The sequence below is a fragment of the Pleurodeles waltl genome, chromosome 2_2 (assembly GCF_031143425.1).
Source record: "Pleurodeles waltl isolate 20211129_DDA chromosome 2_2, aPleWal1.hap1.20221129, whole genome shotgun sequence".
NCBI lineage: Eukaryota > Metazoa > Chordata > Amphibia > Caudata > Salamandridae > Pleurodeles > Pleurodeles waltl.
In genome coordinates, this window is record NC_090439.1 from 259507916 (window position 1) to 259525443 (window position 17528).

Here is a 17528-nt window from a genome sequence, read left to right on the forward strand (position 1 = left end):
CCCACTTCAAAGGAACATTTGGGTATATAAACTGGGTCCATGACCCTACCAACCCAGACACTTCTTGACAAGATACCTCCAGGAAAGAAACTCTGAACCAGAACCTGCAACCTGCCAAGAAAAGCTGCCTGGCTGCACAAAGGACTCACCTGGACTGCTTTGCTGTAAAGGACTGCTGCCTTGCTGTTGCCCTGCTGCCTTGCTGGCTCTGCTGAGAAGTGCTTTCCAAGGGCTTGGATTGAGCTTGCATCCTGTGGCTGAAGTCTCAGGGCCAAAAAGACTTCACTTTCTAAAAGAAATCCTTGTGTGCTGAAAATTCGATGCACAGCTTTCTGGAAACGACGCACAGACTGCACTGTGACGTGAAAATCACCACACAGCCGAACTGGAACGACGCAGCCCGACTTGAGTGAGGATCGATGCAGTGCAGTGACCGGAAATTTGCCGTTCAGCCCGCTGGATCGACGCACAGCCGAGCCGGATCAACGCAGCACGACTTCACGGGTGGAGAATCAACGTAGCGCCTACCGTGTAACAGAAACCCCAACGCACTACTGAAATACCGCAAGCCTGTGACTTTGCTCCGCACGCCCAGAATTTCAGTGCATCGTCCCTTGGTGCACCGAAGATCCCTGCACCGCAGTGAGAAACCCGGACTAAACTACGCAAGTCCTGTGTTGCAGTAAAATAAATAATGGATCGTCTGTCGGCACCGGAAAATCCAACGCACACCCTCTCTTTTTCCACGCAATCTCCTCCCCTGTGGTCCTTGTGCATGTAATTTTTGATGCACACCAGGAAAAACCAAGCATTAAGCATTAATTGTCTGTTTCTTATCCAAAGATTATTTTACAACTCTTGAAATTCATATTTCAATATTTATTTATCAAATCTTGATAATTTTGACATTAATCTACTCCGATAGATATTCTATATTTTTCTAAACCTGTGTGGTATATTTTTGTGGTGTTTATACTGTATTATTGCATGTTTTATTGCACGAATACTTTACACATTGCCTTCTAAGTTAAGCCTGACTGCTCAGTGCCAAGCTACCAGAGGGTGGGCACAGGATAATTTGGATTGTGTGTGGCTTAACCTGACTATAGTGAGGGTGAGGGTCCCTGCTTGGACTTGGAGTAAACTGACTGCCAACCAAAGACCCCAGTTCTAGCAATCAACTATTATAAAAATAGTGTCATAACCTTAATTTTCTGATAAAAATCTGTGGTAACCACTGTCCATGGCAAGGAAGCAGTGTCAGTTATTTGTAATCACCCCCTAGACTACAGCATGATTTAGATTTCGGCGGATGGGTTACACAGTTGTGACGGATAACCTGTCCGCTGAAATATAAATCCCATTATTTGTTATGGGATTTATATTTCAGCAGACGGGATACCAGTCACAGTTTTGACTAAGTTACAAAAATCGAAATCAGGCCCTATGTCTTATCATGCTTTCATCATGCACAAATTGCACAGATTTTACATACTTAATGAAATCATCAACCCTGCTATTCCACCATTAGATATTCTGCAATAAGTCAAGAGTTTTCTTAATTCCATAATGTCCTGCCAGACAAGAGTCATACGTTTGTTGGAAAGCCTTGGTACATAACAAATCATTTGGTAAATACAAGGCAGTTATGTAGCAAGGTGAACTGGTAATGCACTTATTTGTTTTGTGACACCCAACCAACCATGTCCTGTGTTGACATTGTACGTTTGATTTCATCACAGATATCTTATTGGCTAGTAAGCGCTATAATCTTGTCTGATGCAATGATAGGAATCAAGGAGATTGTTCTCTTTTCTCCATTTAGACATGACAAGGCATCTGCCTTCCCATTTTTCTTGTCAGGTCTGTATATCAAAATGAATTCATAGTGTGAAAGAAATGGTGGCCATCGTAATATCCTAGGAATTGTGGCTGTTGCAGATTCAAAGGTTAGATTCTTACGATAAGCGTGCACAATTACTGGGGTCTTGGTACTCCTCAAATAATGCAGACTCTCTTCCAAAGCCCTCTTAATAGCCAATATTTTCTTTTCAGTAATGGTGTAATTCAATTCTATGCTGTTCATTTTCTGAGAATAATAGGCAGTAGGATGTACCTGCCCTGTCTCATGGTACCTCTATGTCAAAATAGCCACAATAGCAGTGTCAGATGCATCAACGTGTGGTGTCAGAATGTCTCAGTAATTGGGCTCAGGTGAATGTCGTCTTTAATTCTTAAAATGCTACCTTTGCCTCTGCTGTCAAGGGAAACAGTTACCTTCCTACTGGTTCTAGTAATGGGGGTGACTAAATGTGATTACGTATGAATGAAACTATTACAAAATTGGCAAATCCCAGGAATATATTTGCGCCCTTGGAAATAGGTGAGGGCTAGGTCAAGATATCTTCAACTTTCTGTGCATGCATTGGATTTCTGAGTTATGTTATAATAAATACAAAAAACAGAACAATTTTAACTTGATTGTAGCAACACTTCTTGGCTTTATCATAAAGACCATTTTGTCTTAATAGTTCTAAAATTGTTGTCACATGCTACTGAGGTTCGTGATATGTTGTGGGGTATACCAAGATATCATCAAGATATACAGTTGGAAATTTGTCCAAAACCTTGTGTAACACTTCATTGATTTAAAAAAACTGGAAAGAAGCTGGAGCATTACACAGTCCAAAGGGCATATCTTGATATTCGTAGCGGCCAAACATGATCTGAAAGGCCGTCTTCCACTCATCACCCTGTCTTATCCTGACCAAATGATAGGTCCTACCCTCAATTCTAATTTTGTGAAGAGTCAAGCCCCTTTTGATTGATCCAGTAAGACAGGAATCAATGGAACAGAGTACCTGTTCTTGACTGCGATTCCATTCAGTGCACAGTAGTTTATGCAAGTCCTCACCTCCTTTTTAGGGTCTAAACAAAATATGTGATGCTACTGGAGAGCTAGATGGCTGGATAAAACCATTAGCTAGATATTCATCCAAGTATTTATGCTGATTTATAGTTCATTTTTCACTGAGTGCATAAATGGACAGCATGGCAATTGAGCCACAGGTATGAGATCTATCTGTGACAAAAATGTGCGGTGCGACAGTAAGGTTTCAGCCCCGTCGTACTAAATACATCAGAAAAATCCCAATATTATGAAGGAATATGTGAAGAATCTGATGAGTGAGTTAGAGAAATCTCAGATGATACAGTATGGAAATTGACTCATCTTTCTTCTTTTTCCTGTCCTTTCTCTGCCAAAGATACAGATTTACAGGAATTTGACATAAAAGGCACAGCTGTATTTTCCTAGTCTGTCTGGATAATGCTGTTTTAACCGCTATAGCCCTAACATAATTTGATATTGAGGTGCATCAATTAAATCAAAACTAATGCGCTAATGATGACCACCCTTAGGCACCATTGTAAACTGGGCTGAACAATAAGTGAAAGGTCCAGATGTTCTTTCTTTACCATCAACTGCCCTAACGATGCACGCCTTGTCTTTCTTCATTTTAGACCACCTCATTTTCTTAGCGAATCCCGAGTCTGCAAATACTCATGTAGCTCTAGAATCTACTAGTGCAATTACCACATTATTTTTCTTTATCAGAGAATATGGGTACAGTTAAAAACATGTGAGATGTATCCATCTGTGTAGTTGGTAAATCTATAACATCAGAAAGAACTTCTGAAGAAGCACCCAAGATTCCTTTCAGTGCTAGGCAGCCTCGTTTCCCGACCACTCTGTTACTCATTTCTTTGTACAGTTTCACAATGAAGTAATTATTAGAACTTCAATATAGGCACAAGTGATTCTTACGTCTTTTTTCTCCTTCATCTGGCATCAGAGTGGGTTCTATAGCTCCAATTTGTATTGTTTCTGGGGAAGCAGACCTAGGTTTGGGATCAGTATTTTCTAGTGTTCGATAAAATTTCTTATACTAGCATTGTCTTTTCTCCTCCTTTCTTTCATTGAGTCTGTGATCAGTCTGAAGAACTAAAACCACTAATTATTCAAATTCAGGAAGTCTATTTTGAACCTGAGATAACAAATGTTTTAATACCGCATTCAACCAACGGTAGAAATGTGCATCTAGTTTTCCTACTGGCCATTCTGCCTCAGTCACCAAACGGTTAAATTAGACCAGCTAATGTAATAAATCCTTCTTTCCCTGGCTTAATTCCAGTAATTTGCTATCTACAGATTGAGTTCGTGTTCTTCTTATAAATGTTCTTAATTTCTTTGCAGAATGCATCATAAATGTATAAAGAGGCTGCCCCTAGAGACTAAAGGCATTGACCACAAAGCTGCATATTCCGGAAGACTGTAAGACAAAAGAGAATTAATACAACTTTAGACACTGAAATAGAGAAAAGTGTAGATTAACAAACAAAATGCAAACTGCATTGTGTCAAAGAGACATTTAACGTCTGGGATCCCTGCCATTTCTCTCTGGTGGGGTCAAAGAAATGGAAGTAGCCGGCATAACTAAAGGTATAAACCTCATGCTCCTCACTGGTACCACTAGCTCTATCTTGTGCTGCTAATGAAGGTGGACAAAGAAGAGGCTCTTGGGAGGCGTGTAGCTTACCTACTCCATGGGAAGGGGCAGAGAGATCATTTTGCATTTGCTTTCATAGTTTCCCCATATCACTTAAGGTGAAACCTTCACCTTCCATTATACCCAGGTAGTGGTTTATAATTTAAGCTTCCTAATCTGTCATATCTGTAGAGATTTTCACACCTTAGGTCTACCGCAGGGAAATCGTGGACTGCTGGAAAATATGAACACCTTAGCCTACTGAATTTCAACCTCCAATAACTATACTAGAGTGCAGAGAATCCCGGGGAAAAGAGCGAGGGATAGAGAAGTCAGTAGCCAGTAATGGATTCAATGGTCGATAAATAAATAAGAAGATAAAACACTCATTACTACTTCTATATTATTTTTGTGGCCATACATATTTAGAATGAAACCTACCTGTTGGTTAACAGACTATTTCTTGGCTATCTGCCTTTCTATACAGACGTGTACATGCAGGTTTATTTCCAGAAAAAATGATAGATTGGGAATCGTAAATTTAGAATCTGAGAATGACATTAATATATCCACCCAAAGCTTGTGTGCAAGAATTTTTGAGTGTGGTTACCTGGTGATTACAATATAATTATCTATTTCCCTGCCGTTTCTTTTATTCTCGCATTAATTGCAGAACTGATTTCTTCCTTCAAACAAAATAGAACCAGATGATGATTTTACTTCATTGAATTCATTCTCAGAACAGTTTTGTTTTCTAGTCACTAGATGGCAATGTTGATTTTTACTGAACACAAATAGACTCAACTTGTGTTTAAATTAGACACTTTAGGCCAGATGTGCATAGCATTTTTTGTTTTTTACAGTGTACCAAAAGCAAAATGCGACTCAGTAGCTCATTTTTGAGCAGGCAGTGGACCACCGGAAAACAAACAAAAAATTAAAAAAGATATATGGAAGCAGGCTGGGGTCTCTGGGGCTGAGATCGGCCTTTGGGGGGGGGTTATGCCCCTCTCCCCCTTGAATATACTGACTGGGGGAATAGGGCCCACTGTGCACTACCAATGGCTGAGGGCAATGTGTGGTTGGCTGTATGGGGAGGAGTTGGCTGCATGTCCTGGCCACAGTCCACAGACCAGGCCCTGCAGCCAACACTTCCGCTGCACACGGGCAAAGGCCATGCGCTCCAGGGGGTTGCATTTACGTATAGCAATTAAGTATTGCTTTACTCTTACAGTTTCACTGTTTGTAAACGTAGAGGTGTAAAACAAACTCTCTCTATAGTGTAAACACTGTTTACAGTACTTGGTTCTCTATTTATATCAACTTCATTTCTTAGTGTAGGTTTGGTATGTGCCAGGGGTGTGATCCAGATAAAAGATAGAAGCTGTCCATATTACGGCATTTGTTTTGGAATTGGCATTCACTATTTTGTCTTTCTCTGCACAGTTGTATACAGATTGAACACCATATTCAATGAGGGCTCCCCATGTATCTGTGGTTGATTACTAAGGTGAACTGTGAGTTGTGTATTACAAATTAATACACCAAGATGGCGGGAAAATGAAGTTTAGATAATGTCATCAGTAATGTCAATTGAGATGTCATCAGTGATGTCATAATTTATGTCATACAATATGTAATGAGTAATGTTATATGTGTGGTCATAAGCAATGCATGGCGGGTGCGCAAGTTCTAGTTAGCGCTGCTACCTATAACTGTTGGATTTCTGATTTTTTTTTTAGTTAAAAAATGTAATGCTGTTACTGATCATCACCTAACTATAAACAGTGTTTTTTTCAGTGAATATATAGAGCTAACTATAACTTGCGCCCCACCATGCACTGCTTTTGACCTCTCGTATTACATCACTCCCATGACATGTTCTGTGACATCACTGATGACATCTCAAAGGACAACATTTATCACATCAATCAAGCTTCTTTTATATACATTACTAAACGTACATGCCGTTAGAGGCCTGAAAGTAAGTACAAAATAGCTCAGAAAAATATGAAGTAACATTATTGTGATCACAGATGCAATTCCCTTAGTTGTAGCAAGCATGTGTTATATGCCTTGATCAAGTCTTCAACACTTCTGGAGCTGGCCTGAATCGATCCAATCACATAAATGTTTTTTCTGCTAAAAATACTTTCCTAGCTTTGGAATGAGCAGTTAAAAAAGAGACTTCTAAATGGTAGGAGGTTGTCTCACTTAAAAAATATCTTGAACATGACCTAATACCTAGAGGCTTACGAATATTCATTTTTCTTCCTATTGAAACCACATCTCAAGAAAAACTTCAACAGTGGGAAGCAAACTTGCAGACAGCCTCCGGTAATATGATACAACAACTAATCGACATAGCACAAGAAGAATATGAAAAATACAGAAATAAAGTAGATATACTTAATAAACAAATTGATGAAGCCAAATGGGGTGATATTACAAATAAAGGCTGTTTTTCATCATATGTTCAAGATTTTTACATGGAATACTAAGACACCCTAGATACCTTACTACCAATCAATGAAACTTTCTTGAAAGCAATGATTGAATAGCTTCATTATTGATTCCAATTTGATGGAACTTTGACAATACGGATCTTCATGAGTGGGATATCTATCTTTTTGGAACTTGATTCATGACTTGGGTCAAACTGGTCCATACCCCACTAATAACCCACCACATAACCAAGAACTGGGCATTCATAAGGACAGGAGAATTGGACCATCAAATTCGATATTTGATACATCAGACTTATGTGTTATATCCCATTGATCCTATACCATACACTTCATGGGTAGCCTAGTTCATGTTGACTAACAGCTCCAGATAAAAGGGTAACCCTCTACCGCACACAGTGTTCAATCTGTATAAAGCTGATGAGAGAAAAACATCTTCCTCTAAAAACTCTTCCCTTTTACATAACTAATGCCCTACTACTGATGTTCTTGACTTGTATCAAACCCCTCACAGTGACCAAACCTACAGTGAGAATAGAAGTGGATATCAGTGGGAAAGTCGATACTGTAAAGAATGTTTACGCTATGGAGACAGTTTACTCTGTATCGCACTGTTTGCAGACAGTAAAACTCTCATGAGAAATACACCACAGAGTATTACGAAGTATTTCTAATTTGATTCTTATCTTTTCAATATGTGCTCCCACTGAGCCTCTACAAAATTGTCCACTCTGGCTGCTCACACTCAAAACAGCATTTCATGTGGTGATAACATCTTCCTGGAGGTTGAGTGAGCTGCTGCTTTGTCATTCAAGCCTCCCTACTTGACTGTGTTTCCAGGCAAACTAGTCCTTCGCACTAGGGCCTCTTTCCTTCCAAAAGTGGTGACACAATTTCATATGGGCTAGCCTTTCACCTTGTTTACTTTCTACGCACTTCCAAATCCCTCCAAAGAAGAGGAACAACTACATTCTCTGGACCCAAAAAGAGCGTTGTTCTTCTACCTTGACAGCAAAAAAGAGTTTCCGTTGGATGATCAACTCATCTTGGGATAGGTTGGTGTAAAGAAAAGTTTAGAGGTGCAGAAACAAACTATTTCCCGATGGTTCGTTTTCTGCATCAAACTCTACTACACATTGGCCAAGAAGCAATCCCCTGAGGGCCTGCAGGCTCATTAAACCAGATCCAAAGCTGCAGCCTTTCATTAGCACATGAAGTCATAGGCCTGGAATCTGCCAGGCAGCAACGTGGGCATCACTGCACATGTTCACCAAACATTACTGCCTCGACAGTCAGGTCCTCAGAGATGGGCATTTTGTCAGTTCGGTCTGGCAGAACATCTAGTTTAACTAACATGCCTGCATCCCAACACCAAGGACGGTATTGCTTGGGTACGTATTCAAAGGTAAGGAATTTGAGGGTAAAAGTTTCTATCATATGAACAAGTTACTCACCTTTGGTAAAGCCTTATCTGGAGACAATATCTAGCTGCAGATTCCTTACCGACCCACCCATCCTCCCCACCATGTGGAGATTTGTCTAGGGTCGTGGAAATTTGTGTAAAAAGTAACTGACATCAGCGGACCAAGGTGGTGCCTATATAAGTGACTGCAACGTCACTTCCTGCATAGGTGCCACAACGCCGCAGAGCTGATTGACGCCATATACTGGCACGCAAGGGTATTGCTCATGAAAAATCTCCCAAATCCAGTCTGACTCCAGGGAAATTCAAAGGTAAGGAATCTGCAGCTAGATATCTTCTCTACCAGATAAGTTGTTACTGAATGTAAGTAACTTGTTCAATACCACTACACAACTATGATGCATTAGGAGCATATGCGTTTTGTATATGTTTACACTCAGCTGGACACAAGCTGTACAAAATTAGGTAAGAAAGTCATATGGTAGTTACCCACCACTATGTAAACTAAAAAATACTAACACACTCTTTGGATGATGTCATCAGTGATGTCATAGCACATGTCATATGATGTGATTGTAATATGCGCACTCATAAGCAGTGCATGGTTGGGGCACAAGTTATAGTTTGCTCTGCTAATTATAACTGATGAATTTGTGTGGGTTTTTTAGTTCAAAACATTAATAGTCTCACTGACATATTCACCTATGGCGTTACTTTAACCTTTGGTTTATTTTCAGTAAATATAGATATAGGCTACAAATACCACGTATCACGAGCAGCGATGTAAACTCCCACAGTATCAAATATCATGTTGTGATTACCAAAATATAATGCATTGTGTTGTACTAACTGATTTTCGCATGAAAGCCGAACTTGTTTACTTTGTCAGTGCTTGTTTGTACCTGCAGACAGATTATACTAGATGTTGAACATCCAGTTTATAAAGACTTGTAAAATAAATTATTGTTCTAACCAAAACAATGTTGTTACTAACTATTTCTCGGGGATAAGCTCCGAGGATATCTCTAATCAAGTGAAACGGTGGCTTGCTTTGTAATATAGCTAATGTCCCTGCACCGTTATTTCTCATTTTACTAACAGGAGCAACTCTTCCACCGCATATTCCAGTAACTAATAGCTTGAAATTCATTCTCACATGGTGTCTCGAAATACGAGCAGTTCCCAAAAAGGTACAGTATTGTTTGCATGATTAGCAAAAACGTGTGGGTCTTTTGAGCTATTTTTGGCACATCTAGAAGGTGCATATTGAGTGTGCAATTTTAAAATTCCCTTAAATATTTATTTAAAAAACTTAGCAGCCCTTTCGAATCAGCACTTATTTGTTTATAATGAAAACTAGAACATTTAGCAATTGTGAACATACGGCTTGGCATTGTTTAAATGTATTATGGTTTTGAACGGATGTAAAGGTATGGGATCTCACTACAGAAATGTTTTAGATATCCTACTCACCAGGAGAGTACTACCAAAATTGGTGAGAAAAAAGTACAAAATGATGCACAAATAGGTCTGCACTCTGGCAAGGGGAAGATGGGAGGCTTCAAGTTATTCTACGATATGACCCTTGTTACAGTGAAATAAAGCTGTTGAGTACAGTGTCAGACCAGTCGTGGCTCGCATCACTTAAAAAGGTTGGGCGGGTGAGGCGTGGTTTGGAGGGAAAGGGGAGATAGGAGGAGAGGGATTGGCAGGGTACATTAAATTATTATTTTTTTAAAAACCTTACCTGATCTGCCGACCCCTGCCGCTCTTCCTTCCAGCGTTGCTGCAGGCACAGGCTGCCAGCCTGCCCTGCGCCATTTCCGCTGCTGCTCAAAGCAGGCTCCAGTTGCTGGGCTGGAGACAGCCTACTGTCCCTGTGTGTTTGGCTGGCCAAACACATATGTGCTCTGAGGGGGAGTGCTGAGCACTCCCTCCTCAGTGCACGTCACCCCAGTGGCCCGGCCCCTTTCAGAACAAAATGATGATAAGCATAGTTTATGCTACATACTCCAGTATCCAGACTGCAGCATACTATAACCATCCTTGACCTTTTTCCACTACTACCGCTAATTAAGCCCCTGGGGTCATTATTGTCAAGAATAATATGATATGCGGTACCATTGACTTACCCTTTACCAATTGTGCGGATGAGCTAACGTGTCCCATTCATTGTTTATGAAGCCATAACTATGAGTTTTTTGGTTTGTCTTCCTATACCGACCTGTGTATATTACCACAGACACCGAAGGTACATAGTGCATGGTTCATATTCTATATCGTAACTTTTACAGTAACAAATACTGAGAATTTGTAGACTTACCAATTCTACTTCTTCCACAATAGAAACATTGCTTTTGCCACTTGACATTAATCCTAGAGCGAGACTGTTGTGTCATGTTATTTAAAGTACCGTAAGCTTCTCCTGCTGAGTCCTGAATGTGGGTGATAGCTGGAAACAGAACAGTTGCAGAGAGAATTGAAAGAGGTTGTATACTTCTCTTCTGTTGCTGATGTTTTGGAATGGAATAAATGTTAATTTTTGAAGAGAGTTTGTGCCTTCACCGAGTCCTGTTCCTATTACTTATCTATGTCTGCAGTTTATCCTACTTGAAGCTAACTGATAGACATCACCTTTAACCTCTTAACCTATTATGCATTACTTGTGGTTACTTTTTAAACTTATTGGTGTTGTCTTTTTTCAGAATAATGCATTTCTTCCTACCTCGAATTTATTATCTACATTTAGTCCTTACAGGCTATTTATCTGGACCTTGAAATCTTTAACCCATCATTATTATATTCACTTCATTAATGTGATATCCAATGAGAATCGCATAAGACTGTTTATAACCCTCTTACCCTGTCCGCTTCTGCCAGTCTCCTTCTACTCTGCGCTAGATTCCACCCCCCTCGCTTTCAGTGCTTGTCGCATATGGATTACCTATTTTTCAGGATGTCTGAAAACAATGTACGTATGATACTGACACCAGCTGTACCTATTCTATCTCCTTTCCTCCTTTTCTTCTTTTGTTCTTTCTCCAGACTTTCACATTTTTTTATTTCTTTCTCTAGTTTAGTCTTTTCACAAATAGTTAGTGGCCAATTTGAAATCTTCACATCTTTTATCTCCCTTCCTCACTTTCTTCTTTTGTTTTGTCTCCGAACGTTTCCATTTGTTTTATTTCTTACTCTGTTATAGCCTTTTCCCAAATAGTTAGTGACCAATATGAAATCTTCAAATCACACTGCTGCGCATGTCACTGAGTGCTCATCTGACCAGATTTTATTTCACACCTGTCACACTTGCTGAGTCACTAGAGTGATCACTTGCACAACTATATGTTGTAATGAAGTACAGTACAGTGTTACTACATTAAGAAATATTGCATGAGCACTGTTTACTTTCAGCCTTGAAAAGCCCCTGGCCTGGGAGCCCTCAAGGGGCGAAACACGTGGTGGCTGAACCTATAATCAACCAGCCATAAAGCGTAATGAAGGGTTTTAATACAAAATGTACAAGCCATCATAATTAAACAATATACTTGAAGAACTGAACTTATTTTATTTTGTGTTTGTTTGTATTTTTGGTTTTGCGTCTAACAATGTCTATTGACATCATTATCAAACAAAATTGGATGAATACATAACTTATTGTTAACACCTTATATTTTCTCATTTGTGAATAATGTTGGCTACTACCTATGATTTTGAATAGTACTAATTAATCAGTATATACAATCTAATTTCAAGTGCCGGTACCTCCAACTAACTTCATTAATATTTTTTATTTTTCATCTGAGGGTTATACCCAGCACGGGAATACTATAAGGCACTACCAAACTTATGTTTTACCATTTTCTTGATCATTACAGGGGTTTTGGAGTCTGAGGTAATAAAGACATTCCCATATGTTCAGATCATTGATAATCCAATCCTTGCTCAAGTAATTAGCCTCCGAGGGAGACAAATGAGTCTCTTGAACTAAAGTGATTGCAGGATGCTTATGTACCAGATACGCTATAGTCTTTCCTTTTAATATAATGCGTCAAGCCATTTTCTTTTTTCAAATTCTTTTTATTAACCGATAAAACAGCCATAGCATCTTGAAACATGCGACCATTAATAACCCCTCTTTTAAGAGTGAATCAGAGTGAGGAAAACAAACAGTGTAGTATCCCATTTAGCAACATAGAGAAACACCCCCTTGTTAACAAACAGTAAATGAGCAACCACCCACTTGTCACACCCCCTGCAGCCAAGCACCCACCGGATCAATCCTTTCCCCTGTAGGCCCCCACCCATCCCAGATTTTGCACCATTCTTTCGGGCACCCCCTACTTTCATGTATTATTTTTTCCGCTTTGCAACACCTGTCCAGGTCTGTCCTCCACTCCTGAATAGTTGGCGGGGACTCCGTGCCCCACAGCCTTGCTATGCTGCGCTTGCCAATTACAGCCGCTATTGCCAGCCATGTGGCCTGCTGTCTCGACCAGTGTTCCTCCCCCTCTATCTTTAAGAGCAGTAGACCAGGATCTAGCAGGACCATCTTGCCCAAAACCCGGGAGGCCTCTCCAGTCACCCCCTGCAAATAAGTCTGCACTCTGGGGCAAGTTCATAAAATATGTAAGAAGGTGCCCTCCATTCCGCATCATCATAGGCACTGTGTATTCTACGTCCTCCCCATCTTATACAATACCACCCTAGAATAGTATGCCCTGTGAAGGATCCTAAGTTGTATTAATCTAAGTTGTGTCTTAATTGCCACCACCCTGGGAGTCTGTCTCACTGCCTCCCAGTCCTCATCGTGAAGTGTGCCCAAGTCTGACTCCTATTTTGCCCGTAGGGACATCATCGGGTCTGACGAGTTGTTCAGTAGTTTCTTATACAACAGAGAGATCGCCTTCGATTCGAGTGGCTCCACCATGAGTCGATCTTCAAGAGAAGCCACCTCCGGCAGCTGCTTGTTTCTTGGAACATATTGAGTCAGGGCGTGACGCCGTTGCAGGTACCTGATCCGTTCTGCTCCCGCCATTTCGTATTCTTTCTGTAAGTCCTCAAACAAAATAATCGCCTGGCCCCTCCAATATCCCCCAGATGTTCAATCACGACCAATGACCATTTACGGATCCACCCAGTGACCTCAAATCTTTTAACGAATCACTGCACCACAGGGGGGTCCGTGCTGTCAGAGTGGAGCCCCAACCCAAGTAACGCTTAGCCTCCTGCCAGGCCCTCACCACTGTCGCAGTGTGGGCCGGCAGCGATCGCACACTCCTTCTAGTATAGAGGGTAGATTCATATCCCCCCTCCCCATCATCTGTCTGTCAATCCGGAAGGCCGGATCTTCTAGGTACGCAAATACCCAGTCATTAATGTTAACCAGTAGTGTCGCCAAGTAGTAGCGAATGGGATCCGGAATGGCCAACCCACCCTCATACACCCCAAGCTTCAATTTCGCCAGTGCCACCCGGGAGCAGCCACCGTCCCATAATAAGCACCTCATCTCACAGTCTATACTCCTGAATACCTCTGAGGGTATTGTATAGGAGGTGTTTTGAAAAACATACAAGAGGCGCTGCAATGTCATCATCTTGAGGAGTGCGGCTCGGCCCATCAAGGTCAGGGGCAGTGCCCTCCAGTGAGCCTGGTCCCCGCGGAGCCTATCTAGATGGGGCTGTAGATTTTCCTTAAAAAAACTCTCTGAGTTCCTGGTAACATATATTCCAACGTATCTGAAACCTGCTTCACAGACCGGTACGTCACAGCCCAGGGGCAGATCGGGTGGACCCCGGCCAGTGGGAACATTAGTGATTTCTCCCAGTTAATCCGGTACCTGGAATAGTCCCCAAATGGATCAAAAATGTGCATTATCCTGTCAATTGACCGCTCAGGTCGAGTCACAAACAGCAGGACGTCATCCGCATATCAAGAAATGCGTTCCTCCCATGTTGCACCCAAGTCTATTCCCAGATCAATGGTTCCTGCCGGATCCAGGCCGCAAGCGGATTGAGTGCCAGAGCAAAGAGGGTAGGGGATAGCGACACCCCTGCCGGGTGCCCCTATTAAGGGAGAAGGGCCGTGACAACGCCGCATTGGCTCTTACCCGTGCCACCGGATCCCGATATAGTAATCGAATCCATGACAAAAAACGCGGGCCAAACCGGAATCTTTGAAGCACTGCAAAAACATAGGGCCATTCCCGACTATCAAAGGCATCTAAGGACAGCAATGCCGTCTGCTCCAAACCCAGGTCCTCCGTCATATGCAGGACACCATACAGCCTCCGCAAGTTCAGTTGTGTGGACCTGGAGGGCATGAAGCCCGATTGGTCTGGATGCATCAGTTTAATAATAATTACGCTTAGCCTGGATGCCAAGACCTTTGCTAGGACCTTAACCTCTGTATTTAGTAGGGAGATGGCTCATCTGCTCATCCAGCGGCAGCCGTCCCACCTACCTTGCTTCTTTGAACATGGCCAACATATGCTTCATCACTGTACTGCCCAGGCACTTAAACAATTCCGCCGGCAGTCCATTTGGTCCCGCCGTCCTACCCGACTGCAGCCTCCTCATCGCATCTGTGACCTTGTCCTCCTTGACGTCGGTCTCCAAATCCTGTCTTTCAGACTTCGAGAGTGTCGGCAGCTGAATGTCCCACAGGAGGTCCGAGCAGTCCTCCTCCGTCATCCGAGACACTGAGGTATAAAGTTCCTTATAGTAGGCAGCAAACGCCTCCACTATCGACTCACCAGATTCGCAGTCCGTTCCTTATTTGTTCCTTATAGTCCGAACCCAGGAGCGCTCCTGGTCGCGTGTGTCTAGCCAGGCCAGCAACTTGCCCCCTTGTCCCCGACATCATGTAAACGGCATTGTAACGCCAGGGCATATGCCCGAGCCTGTCGCTCGGCCAGAGTGCGTAAATCGTATCGTTTGAGTCGCAGCTGGTGCATCAGCTCCCCTCCTGCCCCATCTCTAGAGCAGGAACAGACCTCTAGGGTGGCTATATTGTGCTCCAATTCCATGATCTGCAGGTGTTGTTCTTTCCTCCTACCCCCAATCATGGCCTGTGCCTGACCCCTAAGGACCGTCTTAAAGGCCTCCCAAAGTATGGCAGGGGAGTCCATCGAACCCTCGTTCGTGTCAAGCCATTTTCGTTCAGAGGAAGAATAACTAGTTCTTTCATATTTGTGGTTGGCCTTATGGTAACTGAAGTCTGCAAACAGTGTAGTTAACCATCAAGTTGCCCAACTCCTAAGATGCAAAGGGTGCAGGGCTAGATCTGAATGACCTAACCATAGAACTTGTGAGATATGAGGGTGTATTGCAAAAGTACGTTTCTAACATAATGGTTCAGGTTATATCCACTATTGGTTCGGTGTAGCAAAATGTGCAACAATACTTTCCCTCAGTAAATTAGCAATAACAGAACCTGGCACACTATGAACTAACTTTAAACAAGTGGGCATTACACTCTACTTGCAGCTCACCCCGCTAATGGAGTACAATTCTGTAATATGAACATAACAAAGGCATCATTAGCACATAAGAAGCAAGGTATGAATCACAGAAATGTGTGAAATAGAATAACAAAAAGAGTGGAAGAGAATAAGGAAAGGAGGAGCAACACAGACAAAGAAAGAAGACAGTAAATATTTCTAGTCTCTCCGGGGACGCCCATATGACATAATCTGCAGTCTAACCCAGCATGGTCGAAATCAGGCTTTTAGAGGAGATCTAAACTTATTTCTGTCCCTTCTTTGATCATCGGAGCAGTCTTTCTCTGACCAACTTCTTACCACAGCTTCCAGTCTGTCAGTGTCGACTCGTGAAGCACCAGCCCTAAACCGATTGAGATTTCCTATTTGCTTCAGGGTCTTTTGCTTTCCAAGTTAAGAACCATCTGAAGTTCTGTCCATGCCAGGACCACCTAAAGTGTCAAGAAATTGTTCTAAGTCTTCCGGCTCTTCAGACCCTCTGGTCCTTCCATTGTTTATAATCAGCATTTCGTTGGGTGCGAGCAACCCATACCTTGTGTCCAGTTTTCAGCGACTCTGGTGCAAATCATGGAAGTTTTCCTGCTGTTTGTCAACTTTTCAAGAAAAATATCTAGTGCAATGAAAATGTTGTGTTCCTTGAGTTTGAATGGGCCATTCTGCTGCTTGGCTAAGCCAGTCATCTACCTGGCCTGTTGGTGACGATCAGAAAGGCCATAAAGGGTCATGATGTAGTCCAGTTTTGGCATGTTTCAGGAGTTGATCCTGCTGGCTCTTTGAAATTTCACTGGGGGTGGTGAAAGTTGTACTGCAAAATGTTCTTGCAAGAAACCTCACCATGTCCTCTTTTTCCAAGCCTTTAGGAACTCCCATGATGCCTATATTGTTATGCTGGCTTCTGTATTTTCGCTAACTTTTTAGAGAGGTGCCATATCTCCTGCTCCCAGTCAGGGTTATTATTGACACAATCTAGTTGTTTGTCGACTTCTGTCAATCATTGATCCATTGTGTTACCGATGTCTGAAACTGTAGTAGTTCAGTACATTATAGTTTTCCCCTCAGTTGTGATTGCTGCCATGCTGTCCCTCTCCTCACTTCACCTATGGGTAACTTAATCAGGGCCAGTTCTCCCATCAGCGTATTCAGCGTGACTTCCACCATCTCTGTTTCACTGTGTCTGTTTGCCCCCATCGCTGCCTCGAAAAACAGCATTTGCTTCTGAGCTTTTGCTTGTGGTTTTGGAGGCATTTGAGCCCTCATTGAGTTCAACAACAAACCTATTTCTGAGCAAGTAGCCCCTTAAGTCATTGAACTTGCAAGATGGACACTATGACTTTTTCTTTTTTCACAGAATGGCAGAACCACTTAATCACTGCATATTACACTGTCTTAATAAGCATGAAGCTCACTCACAACTGTGAGGCCTAGAAAACACTTAAGTCCAAAATGCATGATGTCTGTATTATGAAAACAATGTTCAATGTTGCAGTAGACCGTACATCCAGTTTTCATGGGATGCAATCAGCTATGCTTTGGGTTCTTCCTTGAATGTGTGCCTTTATCAGCAAATGTGCATTTGTAGAAATACTCTGAATATG

At 42.0% G+C, this 17528-nt stretch overlaps 1 protein-coding gene across 1 annotated transcript in view; it reads left to right on the top strand.

The window, feature by feature from the left end:
* MTRR (5-methyltetrahydrofolate-homocysteine methyltransferase reductase) overlaps positions 1-17528 on the top strand; it is a 543648-nt gene that overhangs the window by 210816 nt on the left and 315304 nt on the right. The window contains exon 8 of the mRNA XM_069219713.1: positions 9537-9625. Coding sequence (XP_069075814.1) covers positions 9537-9625 — 89 coding nt within the window. The remainder of the gene's footprint in view (positions 1-9536; positions 9626-17528) is intronic.